At 51.2% G+C, this 15,397-nt stretch overlaps 1 protein-coding gene across 2 annotated transcripts in view; it reads right to left on the bottom strand.

The window, feature by feature from the left end:
• Positions 1-1,217: 1,217 nt before the first annotated feature.
• Positions 1,218-15,397, bottom strand: part of PDIA5 (protein disulfide isomerase family A member 5) — a 122,334-nt gene continuing 108,154 nt past the window's right edge. For both annotated transcript variants that reach the window (XM_064291196.1, XM_064291146.1), the window contains exons 15-17: positions 11,705-11,775; positions 1,912-2,046; positions 1,218-1,446 (exon numbers count right to left, since the gene is read on the bottom strand). In XM_064291196.1, the coding sequence (XP_064147266.1) occupies positions 1,366-1,446; positions 1,912-2,046; positions 11,705-11,775 (287 nt within the window). In that variant the 3' untranslated portion in view covers positions 1,218-1,365. The remainder of the gene's footprint in view (positions 1,447-1,911; positions 2,047-11,704; positions 11,776-15,397) is intronic.

Raw genomic sequence — 15,397 nt, 5'->3', positions numbered from 1 at the left:
AAAAGGTAAAACAAAATGGGAGGAGTCAGTCTAACCCAGTTCAAGACTTAGGATAAAGCTATAGGAATCAAGACCAAAGCCAACACAGCCTTGAGGAACTCTGAGGCTGGGTGCGGCTCTCAGCCTCCTCTGAGGATCCAGTAGCAGGAAGGACCCAGGCTAAGAGGGAGGGGAGCTGGGTCCAGGAAAGGGATGGCTGTTCCAGTGGGCCGTCTTCCCAACAAGGCCACACACAGTGCTCCCAAGCACCTCAGCTCAGGCAATCCCACCTCTGTGCTACTTGGGGAACCCAACTCAGAGGATCTCTACTTAATACATAGGCAAAAAAGCCACAGAACATGTCAAAGGGGCAGCTCTGGCTCTGGTGGCCCTACTGGGCTGGCGTGAGTCACACAGGGATGCAGACGGCGGGGAAGACCAGTGGAAAAGCCTGGCCAGGAAAGAGAGAGAACAAGCAGAAGGCAGAGTGAGGAGCCGCAGCAGAGCGGGGGCCTGCAGATGGCAGCCATCCATTACTTAAGAGCGTGAGTGAAGGCTTAGAGATTACGGGGGTAGTGGTGGGAGCTGATTAACAGACCTAACATTGGCACACCCAGAGCACGACACCCGTGTCCCCCATGCCATCCCTCCCAGCCGGTGTGCAGAGCAAGTAGCCCATACCCGGCCCCCTCCCCCACCCCCACCTCAGTACCCCATCAACCTTGACCACTGCACTCACCCTGATGTGTGTGGTGACTGCATTTTCTTTGAAGAGAGAGTGAGCAAGCTAAGAAGGAGGCAGGGCATGGACAGAGGAAGAGGAGAGAAGACTGAAATAGCGAGTCTGAGACAGAAATAGGTAATACATTCCAGGAAAACACACCAAAACTGAAATCACGATGATATGGAGAAAGCTAACTTTGGTTACTGATCGTGTCAGCGTCCCATTTTCCCTGGTCATCTTAATGTCTTTCCTCTCAAGAGCCAGTCACATTTCACTTTGCCCACAGAATATTCTGTGGACCTGTTTTCCTGTCTTGCTTTCAAATGACTGACAGAGTTGGACACCCGTGCACCTCCTTCACCCACTGCCCTCGGCACCTCAGTCATGCCGGCGCGGTGCTGTCCCCACCCTGAGAGGACGAGGGCTGAGGGAGACCACGAGCACCCACTTGTTAGGCCACAGGGAGGGTTAGTACGATCTTCGTGGAAAAAAAAAAAAAGAACCCACAGGGCCAAACAATTGGTTTAATTTTATTTCAAAATTGTACAAAATGGCCACCGGCGGCTATAAAAAACTGTCTTCAGAACATGTGTAAATTCAGAAAGAACGACCAAACAGGTATCATTCACAGTGTAATGGAAAAGCTTTCTCTGAGGCAGGAGTTACAACTCTTCCTTCTTTTTCCCCAGCCTCTCGTGGTCTCCCTCTCGGAGGGTTCGAATAAAATTGGTAAATCCCAATTCCTAAAGGGAAGGGAAGGGAAGGAGAGAGAGGAAAAAAAAAGAAAAAGAAACTTTAGCTTCCGAGAGGGACACGTGCCCCTTTCCCCTCCCCTGCCCTTCTCCACGGGGCCCTTCTGGACAGACCCAACGGGCCTGTCCAGAGGCAGCAGAGTGGTGATGCAGTGAGGGTCCCAGGACACAGCCAGAAATGCTGCCTGGCTATGCTGTCATCCCACCGTCCCCAGGCCAGCCCTAGAAGCAGGCGAGGAAGCTCTCCCACACCCGAAGCTCTCCCACACCCGGGAACCCACGCGAGAACCCCTCGAGACTCCCCCCGTGTGCTAAGGCTCAGCCAGGCCAGAGCCCATGTCCTCTCAGCTCTGGTTTCACAGCTGACAGGCCAGCCCCCTGTGCTGCCCCTCCTCAGGAGCTACTTCCCTGCCAGGCAGTCCAAATAGCTCAGGGCAGGCGCCTTCCCCAACTCACCGTCCGATCGTTTTCGTACTTCTCTACAAACTTCCCGTAGTGGTAGTAGTGGAAAGTGGGGTAGGCCTTGATGGCCTCCTGCTGACACAGGTCCTGGTTTTTGTCTTTGACACAGTCAATGGCAGCACAGGCAATCTTTGGGACAGAAGAAAAAGGGGGTCAGTACAGGGGGTCTCTGTGCTAAGACCTGGAGGCTGGGAGCCCCTCTGCACACAGGCTTCACTCCGAACCAGCATTCCCAGGACATGGGCTTTGATCTTCTCCCCAGTAACAGGTATGACCTCATCAAAGCACCCCCAGTGCTAAGCTACATTGAGCCTGAAGGCACCTGTTTTCAATATCCAAGGCAAAATGGGAACTTGGCCTTGAGCGGCATCAGACTATCCTTTAAAATCAAGAGCATAACGGCCATAAAAGAAACGATGGCTTGAAAGCATTTATAATGATGCTTTCTGTGAGGCCTGTGGATTCATTCATTTATCAACAAATATTCCCTGAGCATCCGCTTGGGAAGGCAGTGTAATACCAAGATTAAGAACTTAGCGTTGAAGTCAAGTTCTCCAAGTTCAAATCTGGGCTTGGCCATATATTAAAACTTAAGGAAAATTACCTAGATTTTTGGTGTCTCAATTTCCACATCTGTAAAATGGGGATAACAACAATAGCCAGGTGTTATGGATTGAATTGTGTCCCCTTAAAATGTGTGTCAACTTGGCTAGGCCATGATTCCCAATATTGTGTGGTTGTCATCCATTCTGTGATCTGATGTAATTACCCTATGTGTTGTAAATCCTAACCTCTCAGATATTGAGGCAAGATTAGAGGCAGTTATGTTAATGACGCAGGACACAATCTACAGGATTAGGTTGTATCTTGAGTCAATCTCTTCTGAGATATAAAAGAGAGAAACAAGCAGAGATGAGAAGGACCTCATCACCAAGCAAGAAGAGCCAGGGCAGAGCAGGTCCTTTGGACCCAGTGTTCCTGTGCTGAAAAGCTCCTAGACTAGGAGAAGACTAGTGACAAGGACCTTACCCCAGAGCTGACAAGAAAGAGAAAGCCTTTTCCTGGAGCTGGTGTCCTGAATTCAGACTTCTAGCCTCCTAGACTGTGAGAATAAATTTCCGTTTCTTAAGGCCATCCACTTGTGGTATTTCTGTTATAGCAGCACTAGATAACTAAGACATTAGGCTACTGGAGTATTATGAAGATTGAGTAAGGTGAAGCAAATTAGCACAAGATCTAGCATGTGGTTAGTGGTCAGTAAATGTTAGCTGCTATTATAATCACTCCTACCAGCTGTATAGAAGTCCCCCCCTAGGTGGTGTAAACAGTTAATGTGCTCAGCTGCTAACTGAAAGATTGAGGTTTGAGTCCACCCATCAGGTACCTTGGAAGAAAGGTCTGGCAATCTACTTCTGAAAAATCAGCATTGAAAATCCCATGGTGCTCAGTTCTAGTCTGACACACACAGGATTGCCCTGAGTTGAAATCAACTTGATGGCAACTGGTTTTTTATCGGCCTGTATAAAAGGGCTAAGGAGCCCTAGTGGCACAAATGTCAAGCACCCGGCTGCTAACCGAAAGACTGGCGATTCGGGCCTACCCAGTGGCTCTGCAGGAAAAAGACCTGGTGATCCGCTTCTATAAATATTACAACCCCCCCCAAAAAGAAAACACCCTATGGGGTAGTTCTGCTCTGTCACATGGGGTCACTATGAGTTGAAAATTGACTCAATGGCACCCAACAACAACAACATGTAAATTCTGTCCCTGATAAGAGCTTCGCATCTAGCCAATGAGTTGGATGAACAGGCAATACCAACATGGTGTGATGTGAGTTATGATGGAGCTGGTCCACGGTGCAAAGAGAACCCAGGGGAACAGGGAGCAAAGGCTGCCTGCAGGATTTGCCATCTAAGTCAAGGCCGGAAGGAGGAAGAGAATGTTCCAGGCAGGAGACACATCCCCGACTCTAGGAGGATTACAGTATGACTGAAGTAATCGCAGTTCTCTGTCAGGAGGAGGTTCCCAAATTGGCTGTTGGCCTATCTAACTCCCGCACGCTGGGTAGCTTAGAAACAGGGAGGACAGATTCTGAGGGAAGGTACACTCAATGACTCAGCATGCTTCCGTTAATGAAAACACACGGTATCATCACTTACATTTACTGAAGCCCCACTACGTGCCTGTTCTACATGCTGGAGGCACAACAGTAAACTTGACAAAGACCAGTCATCAAGCAACCAACATTCTCACTGCAGAAAGGCAGTTAACAGACACATGAACAAACACATAAGATCATTTTTGAGCCACATGAGTGCTCTGAAGATATTAAAAGTGGGACAGTCAATAAGGCAATACCCAGAGCTGGCTGCTTCAGCCAGGGGGACCAGGGAGGCCTCTCTGAGGAGCTAGCATTTGATGCAAGACCTGAACGATGAGGAGGCGGTAGCTGGCCCTGTGAAAGCCCAAGGGAAGAAAATCCCAAAACGGAAGCAACAGCACCTGCCAAGACCTGAGAGAGGAGTGAGCATCTGAGGGCCAAAGCCCAGGAAGGAATCTACACTAAAGTAAAAAAGTACTGCTGTTGAAACCCCCAATTGACACCCCTTCCCCTCCTTTCTTTGTGTTGCTAACCAGGAGCTTGTTTCAAGCAACATTTTTCAGGAAGTCACAGCAGGTAGTGCCTCTGTCTAGACCTTAGAGCATGCGCAGGTTGGGATCGCATCCTTCACTTGACCCCAGACCCGACTGTCACCTGACTGTCACCTGAAAGAAAAATATATCCCAGGCCATGGTTTCGCCTGAGTCCATTTGAAAAGTGAGGGGTCCCATTGCACGGACATCCCACGGAAGATCATTTAACATCTGGACCTCCAAATGAGGACATGGGAGGGCTGAGGGCGGAGAGTTCTAGGTACCAAACCCAACCCCCGGACACCACTGGAAATATAAAGCTCCCTAGCACCCCCCCGCCCCAGATGGGGAGCACATGGTCTTAAGGTCTCTAGACTTCGTGCTGCTCCTTGTCTGTGCAGACAATAAACTTGCCACTTTGTTTCCCTTGCAGTTAGTGTTCCTGTTATTTCGATCAGCTAATACAACAGGACAAGAACCCGCGTGGCGTTTGGCTACACTATGGTTTGAAATTTCAGACTGTTGAAAAACCATGATTCGCACAGTTCTCTGGCTCCTCCTTATTCACATTTGAGCAGAGGCCCCCTTTCCAGGCAGAAGAGCCTTGCAGGCCACCAAACAACAATGCTTGCTAGTCACTTAATGTTAGGGATTGATGGAACCGTAACCCCTATAACCAGTGGATGTCTGGGAAGTGGGTTTTCTTTGTTATGTTAATGAAGCCATATCAGCGCAGGGTGTGTCTTAAACTTAATTGCTTCTGAGTTATAAGGTGCAGCGCAGACAGATACGTACACACAGATGGGGTAGAAAGATGCCCCACGAAGATTGCCAGGGGATCACCAAGGGACCGAGGCAAGCCCGGGCCACAGAAGCTGAGACACGGATCTAAGGGTCTTCCCTCAGAGCTGTCAGAAGGACAGTGCCTTCCCATAGAGCTGGTGCCCTGAATTCAGACCGTGAGAAAATAAATTTCATTTCCAGCGGTACACTCAACGACTCAGAATGCTTCCATTAATGAAAACACATGGTATCAACAAAAAACTTAAAGCAGAACATTAACTGGGTCACCAAAAAGGGTTAAAGCTACCTAGGAGACTAAGATACCTTGTGCCCCAGGTGAGCAGGTGAGCGAACAGGGCTATTGTTCTGTGTTGTTCTGTGACCGTGGGACTGAGTACCAGTTATGGCCCTCCCCCTGGCTACTAGCGAGCCCTGCTTGGTCACCTTCACCGAACCCCCCTCATACCACCTCCTACCTCTCCTTATATACACACCGCCATTGAGTCAATTCCGACTCATAGCAACCCTACAGGACAGAGTAGAACTGCTCCATAGAGTTTGCAAGGAGCGTCTAGCGGATTTGAACCACTGACCTCTTGGTTAGCAGCCATAGCACTTAATTACTGTGCCACCACGGTTTCCTACCTCTCCTTATATAACGTCCTATAAAGCAAGACTTTTTAGAGCAGGGTTTGCAAACCAGCTGCACACAATCTATAGCTGGCTCTCACTCCTGTTCTATTTGGCCCACATAGCATTTTTTTTTTTTTTTAATAAATTTGAATTAGCTGCTAACATAGGGAAAAAAAAAGGGGGGGCAGTAGATTTTAAGTAGAAGTTTGGCTTTCCAGCTTCTCTTTAAAAGTTAGAAGAAGAGTTGATGGCATTTGTCCTGCATTCCCACAGGCAACAACTGGCTGCAGCAGAGGACAGCTGTCTTCCTTCAAGCCTCTCACTGTGTCCGCACCGGGCCCAATTCACTCAGGCCGGCGGGCTGGCCCCTGCAGGCTCCCAAGAGCCCCTGGCTCAGGCTTTAAAGCACTTTCTGAATTATTTAGACACAAGCAGCAGGCAGAGGCTCCTCTGGCCGTCCACAAGGCTCCATCTCTCGGGCAGGTGTCGTGGGGGCAGGCACAATGGGGCCCAGCCCGGGGGAGACCAGGTCCATGTACCCCACCTCCACACACCCTCTGCTACCCTGTGAAAGAAGATTCTGATGAGCGTTGCTCCGGGCTGCTGCTCTCCCTGCATCCACTTTAAATTATGAATTTAATTTGTACACATGCCCTGGAGCTGCTGAAAACCTAGTGTATGGTTTTACAAATCTACTAAATTAAAAACGTGTACTTATTCTGAATCACCCAAACTAGCTGCCAGCCGCATACTGAGAATGCTGCTTCTAGCTGCCAAGGCTGACCCACCCTCAGCTGCTATAGAACGGGGGACAAGCTGCTTCTCTCCCTCCAAAAGGAAGTGGGCTTTGGAAACGAGGCAGCAAATACACCTCTTCATATCTATCTCAATTTCGCCCTGTCTAGATGACAGCCCCAATACACCCACTCAAGATTTGCACTGAACACACACGCCAAACCCACAGCCCAGGACGTGCACCCCGTAACTTCTGGATTGGCTCTATGGCACCCGTTGCAAACCTGATTCTGCCGAGTGGATTCCGACCCATAGCTACCCTATAGGAAAGAGTAGAACTGCCCTGTAGGGTTTCCAAGATTGCAATCTTTATGGAAGCAGACTGTAACATCTTTTTGCATGTGGAGCAGCTGGTGGGTGCGAACCGCTGACCTTTTGGTTAGCAGCAGAGCACTTTAACCACTGCACCACCAGGGCTCCTTGACTCTATGGTAGTTAGCACAAATTCCTGTAGCAAACGTCGTTGGTGCCCTGCCTGGGGTCCCCCACTCGTATCCCCTCTGCCCATCACTTGCCCCCAGTACCTGCTACTCGTGGCCTGAGGGTTTCCCCCTAGCGTGCAGGGAGTTGGCAGTTAAGGCCCCGGGACGACGGGAGTCGAGAACAAGCACCCTGGCTTCCTTGACCTTTGAATGGAACAAGTCTGTGGTGCATTCCCTGGTGAGGGCCTCAGTGCCCCACACAGCAACCTGCTTGTTAACGCGCCTGCTTTGGCTTCCTTCCTCTTCCGGTCTCACTTCCTCCATCCTCTTGGTGCCTCCTGAGATGGCCTCACGAGTACACCACCTGCATTGAACTCCCAGGGGCTGGGTCTCAGACAATGCCTGCTCATTCAATTTCACTTTGCCCCTTTCCAGCTGGGTAATTTTGGGTTAGTCATTTCATCTAAGATTCAACTTCCTCTGTAAGACAGGGGTGGAACTTTTGGTTAGAGCTCGGCTGCTAACCAAAAGGTCAGCAGTTTGAATCCACCAGCTGCTCCTTGGAAATCCTGTGGGGCAGTTCTACTCTGTCCTATAGAGTCGCCATGAGTTGGAATAGGCTCGATGGCAACAGGTTTTGCTTACAGTTTTTAAGATGTCATGAGAAGTCCCTGGGTGGCACAACTACTAGCCAAAAGGGTGGCATTTCAAACCCACCCAGAGGCACCCTGAAGACAGGCCTGGTGATCTGCTTCTGAAAAGGGCACAGTCTTGAAAACCCTATGGAGCAGTTCTGCTCTGCATACATGGGGTCACTATGAGTCCAAATAAACTCAATAGCAACCAACAACAGGTGTCATGGTGCAAACAGTTAAGTGCTTTGCTACTGACCAAAAGGTTGGCAGTTTGAATCTACCTAGAGGTGCCTTGGAAGAAAGGCCTGGCAATCTACTTATGAAAAATCAGCCACTGAAAACCCTGTGGTGCACACTTCTGCTCCAAGCCACTCCTCGGGGATGCCATGGGGCAGTTCTACTTTGTCGCTATGAGTTGGGATCGACTCGATGGCATCAGGTTTGGTTTTGGTTTTTGGAAGACAGGGGTAATAATCACACCCCTGTGGGAAATTCAAAGACAAGTGAGGTCTCTGCTCTCAACGAGTTCTCAGTCTTGAGGGGCAGATGATCTTATAAACGTAGCAAGAGAATACAGAACGACCAGAGTTATAGTGGAGATGTGGGTCAATCACAGAGGGGCCTCCAATGCCTCAGGGCCTCAATGGCCCTGCCCTGGGCTGAGATGAGAACACCTGCATGCGTGGCTGCCTTGCCAGCCCAGCTGTCACCTGCCCATGCTCACCAGTCCCCCACCACGGGTCCTTGTCCTCATGACGCCTTTGATAACACCATCCACTCCAACACTAACAGTCTGCAGCCCTTTCTCCACCTAGCGTGTCAACTGATAAGGTCCCCAAGTAAGCTCCTGGGAGGGGGTGGAGGCTCCCCACTAAAATATGAGCTGCCTCACACAGCTTTATTGATTCAGTAAAATAAATCTCTGCAGGAGCTAATATTGACTTTGGCTATGAAAATGGAGGTGAACAACCAACTGCATATTGATTGGGGAAGAACAGGGACTGTCTTCTGGGTGGTAAAAAACACAATTCCAGCTAAGAGGTGGCAGGAGGGTGGTGTCAGGAAGAACTGGAAGTCAGCAGATCCAGCTCTGGCTGCCAATGACCCACTGGGCATCCTCGGGCAAGCTCACGTCCTCTCTCTGGGCTTTGATCCTTCATGTGTAAAAGGAGAGTGCTGGACAGCCCAGGGGTTCCCAAATCCCAGCCTGGGGCTGGCAGCAGAGCCAGCTCTCAGGAATCACAAATTCCCAGAAGCACTCAGAGACCCTGATGGGATAGCTGTAGGACGGCACCCAGTAATCGCGGCACCCAGCCTGGAGTACAGGGTGGGCCCCAGCCATGTTAGCCCCTAGGCCACAGAGTCGGGGAGGGAAAGAGAGGGCCCCTGCTTCCCTGCTGTGATTGTGTGCTGCCTCCAGAAACCACAGAGCTGCCAGCTGCCGGGGACAGAGGAGTTAGGACGTATGCCCTTGAAAGCCAGTGAGAGTAATCTCTGGCTTGGAAAAAAGGAAGCAGGAAGGAGGGATTAGAGGGAATAACAGGGTCAGAGAGAAGGAACCCAGGAAAAGGTCAGGAACATTGCTGGCCCAAGTGAAGAAAACCAATCAAAGGCATAACCGTGTCTAGAGGAGGGGCTTGTCAGGGCAGGGAGGGTACCTGGACATCTCTGGGTGGTGCAGATGGCTAAGCAACTGGCTACTAAACAAAAGGTTGGCGGTTTGAATCCACCCAGAGGCATCTCAGAAGAAAGGCCTGGCAATCTATTTCCCAAAGCTCAGCCACTGAAAACACTATGGAGCACAGTTCTCCTCTGATACACATGGGTTTGTCATGAGTTGGAATCGATTCCCTGGCAAGCGGTTTGGGTTTGGTTTTGGTGCATCAGGAAGGGCTGCCTCCTCATGGTGCTAGCGGGGGTCAGGTACCATGCCAAATGTGGGCTGTCTCCTTCAGGGCTCCCCAGCCATGGGCCCCTGGTGCCTCAGCCGGATCTGTGCTCCTGACACCACGACCCCAGCACGGCTGGAGGACCAAGCCCAGGCTCTGCGTGCCCGAGGGGTGCCCTCAGAATCCTTCACAGGCCTCCTGGAGCCTGCAGAGACCTGGGCAGCCGGTGGGGCAGGGAGACCACCCCCCCAGCCCTCCTCCCATCTGTCCAGAGCACCGAGTCTGCTGGTTGGAGGGGCTGGGAGCTACATGGAGTGTTTGCTATTGCAGAGTGGCTCTCAGGGGGCATAAAAAACCAGTTGCCATAGCTGACACCAACTCAAGGTGGCCACACGGGTGTCAGAGTAAAACTGTGCTCCGTAGGCTGGTTTTCAAGGGCTGATTTTTTTAAGAGGCTGATTGCCAGGCCTTTCTTCCGAGGCATCTTTAGGTGGACTTGAACCTCCAACTTTTCAGTTAGCAGCTGAGCATGTTAACTGTTTGCACCATGGCATAAGGCCTCCTCAAACTAAACAGCTCCAGTCCCTGGAGTTCCCAGGTGTGGATGGTGAGGGAGACAGAGATGGGAAAGCCCTTCCCACCACCCCTCCCCATGCAGGCCAAGTGGCTGGCAGAGAAAAATATTTTGGCCCTCATAATCCCTCCTGGCTGGGTGGGGGTGCCTCAAGGGCACAGCCAGGGCTTGCAGGTGATGGTAGGACTCCTTGAGTCCAGGGAAGGGTCTCGGGAGTCTGGGTGTCCCTGGCTCGTCCCCACTTTCCATGCATGTGTCTGCCCCCTACCTGGTGTCCTCTGACTTGAACACTGTCCAGTTCTCACAGGGCCATCTCTGCTACACCTGCAGGCATCAGTGTCCTGCCTCTGCCAGGCCCAGAAGGTACCTGCCGGCCTGACCTCCTTTTGGCTACGATCAAAGCCTTTCGGCCCAGCAGAAAACAAGAGCCTTTGCCCTGAGTGATTCATCCCTGCCCACTTGTGCCCCCGCACCTAATGCCTCTCTGCCACGGCTGAACTCCTGCTCTTGCTGCCTCGCCTGCCTGCTCTGTCTTCCAGGAGCCTCTGCTTAGTTTGCTGCCCAGCACCCACTCTGTCCAGCTTGCCCCGACCCAGCCAGAGAAAATGCCACCTAGGCTTAAAATGAGGTGCTGCAGCAGAACTGCACATGATTGGGGTCTGGCCGTGAGTGAGTGAGCGTCCCCACACAACTGCATGTTTCTGGGACCTCCTACCGCAGGTTCCAGGGCTGGGAAGGGTCTTCATGGTCATCTAAACAAGCACCCCAACTTTACAAAGGTCTGGCGCGTCAGCACAGCTTATCCAAGGTCCCACAGTTTAGCAGCAGCCAAACTGCGCTTCCCAAGTTCAGGGTCTTTGCTCTGCCCTAACCGCTCCCTCTCCTGGTAGTGGCCCAAGGCTTCCCCTGGCTGCTGGAGCTGCCTGGGCCGTGGCTGGCACCCACCCCGCCCCCTCGCATCCAATCGCAGCTCTAGCTTGTTAATTTTATGCTTCATCAGCTGGCAGCTGCAGAAGCTTTCACTGAGGCAGGACGAGGCTGCTTTCCTCTACCACTGCCTCTTCCAGCTGACTTTTGTTGGTTTTTTTATTTGTATTTTTAATTATATCGGTAATGCATAATTACAATCCTACTGTAAAAAGGTTCAGGTGCTAAATAAACAAACAGATGACGCCTTTTACTGTGCCCCTCCCCCAAATCACAGCTGTTAATGGTTCAGTGTACACATTTTCATTGATGTTGTGGCATAAACCCTGGCCTGCTCCATCTTGTGAAAAGAATATCCTGGCTCCCCAAGAATCCCCGGTCTCTGCAGAAATGTACCAGTTGAGAGAAGGAGGCCTGGAGGGGAGGGGCAAGCAGGAGGGATGGGTGGCAGGGCAAAGCTGGAGAGGGGTCAGAGATGAAGAAGGGCACTCTTACCTTCCGGTCCTCTTTGAAGACATCAGCGGTGGCAGTAAAGTGTGGAATGACCTTCTTACAGTGTGGGCACCCTGTGAGAGGGGAAGGAGAGAAGACACAGGATGGAATGGTGCACCACGGGAGGCCGCAGGCCCAGGTGCACTGCCTGGAGCAACTGGAGGCCTTTCCAGAGCAACCCCTCCACCAGACAGACTGTGAGGGTTCATGTGATTCCCACGGCCACCACCACCGGCCCCTACTGTCAGGCTGCTGGGGCAACCCTGCCACTCAGACCATCCAGCTGAGGGCTTCCTCCTGCCCTGACTGCCCTCATGGCTCCTGATCCAGTAAGTAGAGGGAGCTTTGGGCTTAGAAAAGGCAGATCCTTGCTCAGGAGTCTCCAAGCCTGTTATATATCCAAGAGACAATGGCAATTCTCTCCATTTCACCATGAAGAGAAAGTTGGCCTGGGGAAGGGTGGGAGGCCAGGGTAATCCCCCTCCTGAGCTTCCACTGCTCATGTTTGCTGCCGACTTCCACACTCCTAGCCACCCCAGCCCACAGGGTGAGCAGCCAGACCAGCTCCCGTGTCCTCATGCTGTCCTTCTGCCCTTCACTCTACAATCAACCTGAGCCACAAATCCAGGAACCAGAGACCCAATGGGGCCAGGCCAAGATGAAGACAGGCTTACTGGGAGTCAGTTTCCTGGCCCAGGGCAGAGGCTGGTCAGATGGACGAGGGCCGTCACTGCAGAAGCCCTGGTACCACAGTGGTGGGTGCCCCTCCCTGCCATCTTGCTCTGTGCATCACCTGAGCCTTCTCCAGTTCTGACCGAAGCCTCTCAACACAGGGCAGGGAACTGTTCTCAGGCTACTCTCTCCTCCTGTCACAGGGTGCCCTGGTGGACACCCACTGAGGAGAACCCCTGGAAAGCCACAGGCTGCTCTGCCCTGCCTCCCTTCCTTGGTCCTTGCTGCCCTTCAGCCTGAGCACATCGTAACCCGCCTCCTCTTTCAACTGCTGAACAAAACTGCCAAGAGAACAGAACTGCTCCGAGAGAAGGCTTTCCCTGACTGTGGTAATTAACTTTGGTAAAAGAAAACACGGGTGGGAGAGGCCAAATGCCCCGTGGGGAAAGCTGGCTCCGGCCCACCGCTTCCTGACACACGGCTGTGGCTGGGCACAGCAGGCCACTTCGAGCAGGCTCGGCAGCGATGACACTGGTGGGAACTAGGAATGGCTCTGCTCATCTGCTTTCTCTCCTCTTCCAATAACTATGAGCGACATTTCACAGGGTTCTGTGAAGCCAAATTAAACCTGAGCTACAGCTCTCATCTGAGTTTAGCACTTGAGCCGGTTCCTGAGATAGGCCGGACCTGGCATCGGGGGCGGGGAGAGGGCTGTTCCCAGCATCTGATGCAAAAGGAGAAGAGAGCTAGGCTGTTACCGGACTCAGACACAATTCATTTTTGTTCTTATGTCAGAACTAAATGAGACAAAGTGCCCCGCATATCCTAACTCACTGCAGAGACCGGGGAAGTGATGTTCTTCATTGCCTAAAATGTCAATTACAAGTTGCTCTTTGCAAAATTTGACCAATCAGAGGAATCACTCAAATTCATAAAAATCTCATACTATAAAGGAATGAAGTCATATCATTTTCAAAATATTTAAAAAGCACGACCTCTGGTTACCAAGGTATGTCAAAGGCGTACAGGCTGGCTGATAACACGCAGGTGCGGGCCTCTTGTGAACGGCACCTGGAAGTCCACTGATCACATCAGGCTGCTTGAAAAATAAGCGACCCCCTCCCCCAAATCTGCTTTCATTCCTAGTTTTTCCTTTTTAACCTCCTGGCTTATTGACAGTATAAGAGTAACTGTCAGCCTAGTGCAGATTCCTGTTACCGTCAATTCAGAATATGCAGGTCTCAGATTAAGGGCTTTCGGTTGCACCCAACTTTCTCATTACCCAAAAGGAAGAACACGGGAGATGAAGAACGGGAAGAGAGGCTGTTTCAGAGAGGCCGTGAAGATGTTTCCCAGAGGTGTCAGGTGGGCCAGGAGGGGCAGGTCTTCTTAAAAACAGGCCCCACCTCTGGGCAGCGGGAAACCAAAGGAGCCTCCCAGAGCTGGGAGAGAGGAATAAAGACTGAGGGTAGGATGAAAAATTCCAATTCTGGAGGCTCAGCCAAGCTGGTCTAAGGGGCAGTAACCATGACAGACCACTCAGAGCAGAGGGAGGCGTCCAAGAGGAGAGAAGAACTGTGCAGAAGCTGGGGAGGAGGGGCGGAGAGGGGAGGTAGGCTGGAGAGGGGAGGTGGGCTATGGGGAGACAGGAAGTGCGGGAAGGTTGGAGGGATATTGGGGGGAGAGGAATGTGAGGAAGCAGGAAGTAGGGTGCAGGGAGGAGGTAAGGCTGGGATTTTGCTTTTGCCTTTTACCCTATACCTTCATCAGGTATTTGGCTTTACTCACTGACCTTTCTGTAGTATCTAGAGTATTTAAGCATATATTCTTCTCATCACTGAAAGAAATTAAAAGATGGATTCCTTTGTCCTTGGATAGTCCCTCCCTCCTTCTAGCCCACTGGTGAAGAGGTTGTGTCCTCTGGAGTGCTGGGGCAGGACTGGGGCAGAAAAGTGCAGCAAGGGAGATGGGAGACTCCAGGGACCAAGCCCTCTGCTGGAAGCTGAGCTGCCCAGTGCCACTGCCCTGAATGGATGACTGAGTCCTGTCAGGCCTGGCAGGGTTGTGGCTCCTTCCCTAGCATCCCTGGGCCCAGGAGATCGCCAACACAGAGCTGTTATGTGCTGAAGGGAGAAAGGAAGGCTGCTAGTGTAAGGACAAGTACAAACGGAAAATAAACGAGTAAATGCCTCCTTTGAAAACGGGGAAGGAGCTGCGCCCCTCCTCCACTGCTATATCTAGATTTTACCCTAACCAAAAAAAACCAAACCCAGTGCCGTGGAGCCGATTCCGACTCATAGTGACCCTACAGGATAGAGTAGAACTACCCCACAGAGTTTCCAAGGAGCGCCTGGCGGATTCGAACTGTCGACCCTTTAGTTAGCAGCTGCAGCACTTAACCACTAGGCCACCAGGGTTTCCCTCTAGATAACTTGTAATTGTAAATTGTCTTTCTAAAAAGTATGTAAAGGTGACTTCGGGTAATCCTCCTGTAAACCAAAAAACCAAACCCATTTTCACTGAGTTGATTTCCACTCACAGGAACCCTATAGGACAGAGTAGAACTGCCCCACAGGTTTTCCAAGGAGCAGCTGGTGGACTCGAACTGCCGACCTTTTGGTTAGCAGCTAAGCTCTTAACCACTGCACCACGAGGGCGCCAATTCTCCTATACCTTCATGTTTTTCCAGGAAGGAAACCAGCATAAACTCAGATGGCCTAGCCCTATCTCCGGGCCAGAAGGATTAGAAAAATTAACGATTTTTTTATCTTCACAACATGAACGTAACCAAAAAGGTCAGCAGTTCAAATCCACCAGCTGCTCCTTGGAAATCCTATGGGACAGTTCTACCCTGTCCTAATGGGTCTCTATGAGTTGGAATTGACTCCACAGCACACAACCACCACCACCTACATAACGGTTAACATTTCTTTCTGTCTTTGCAATCTTTTATGCAGATTGCCTGTGATACATCATTCTGATAGTAAGCATTACCAGACTTTTCCTCCTCTTCTATTTTTTCAT

The sequence above is a fragment of the Loxodonta africana genome, chromosome 1 (assembly GCF_030014295.1).
Source record: "Loxodonta africana isolate mLoxAfr1 chromosome 1, mLoxAfr1.hap2, whole genome shotgun sequence".
In the NCBI taxonomy this organism is placed as follows: domain Eukaryota; kingdom Metazoa; phylum Chordata; class Mammalia; order Proboscidea; family Elephantidae; genus Loxodonta; species Loxodonta africana.
Note: the sequence above shows the minus strand (reverse complement) of the source record. Positions and strands in the feature narration are given on the sequence as shown.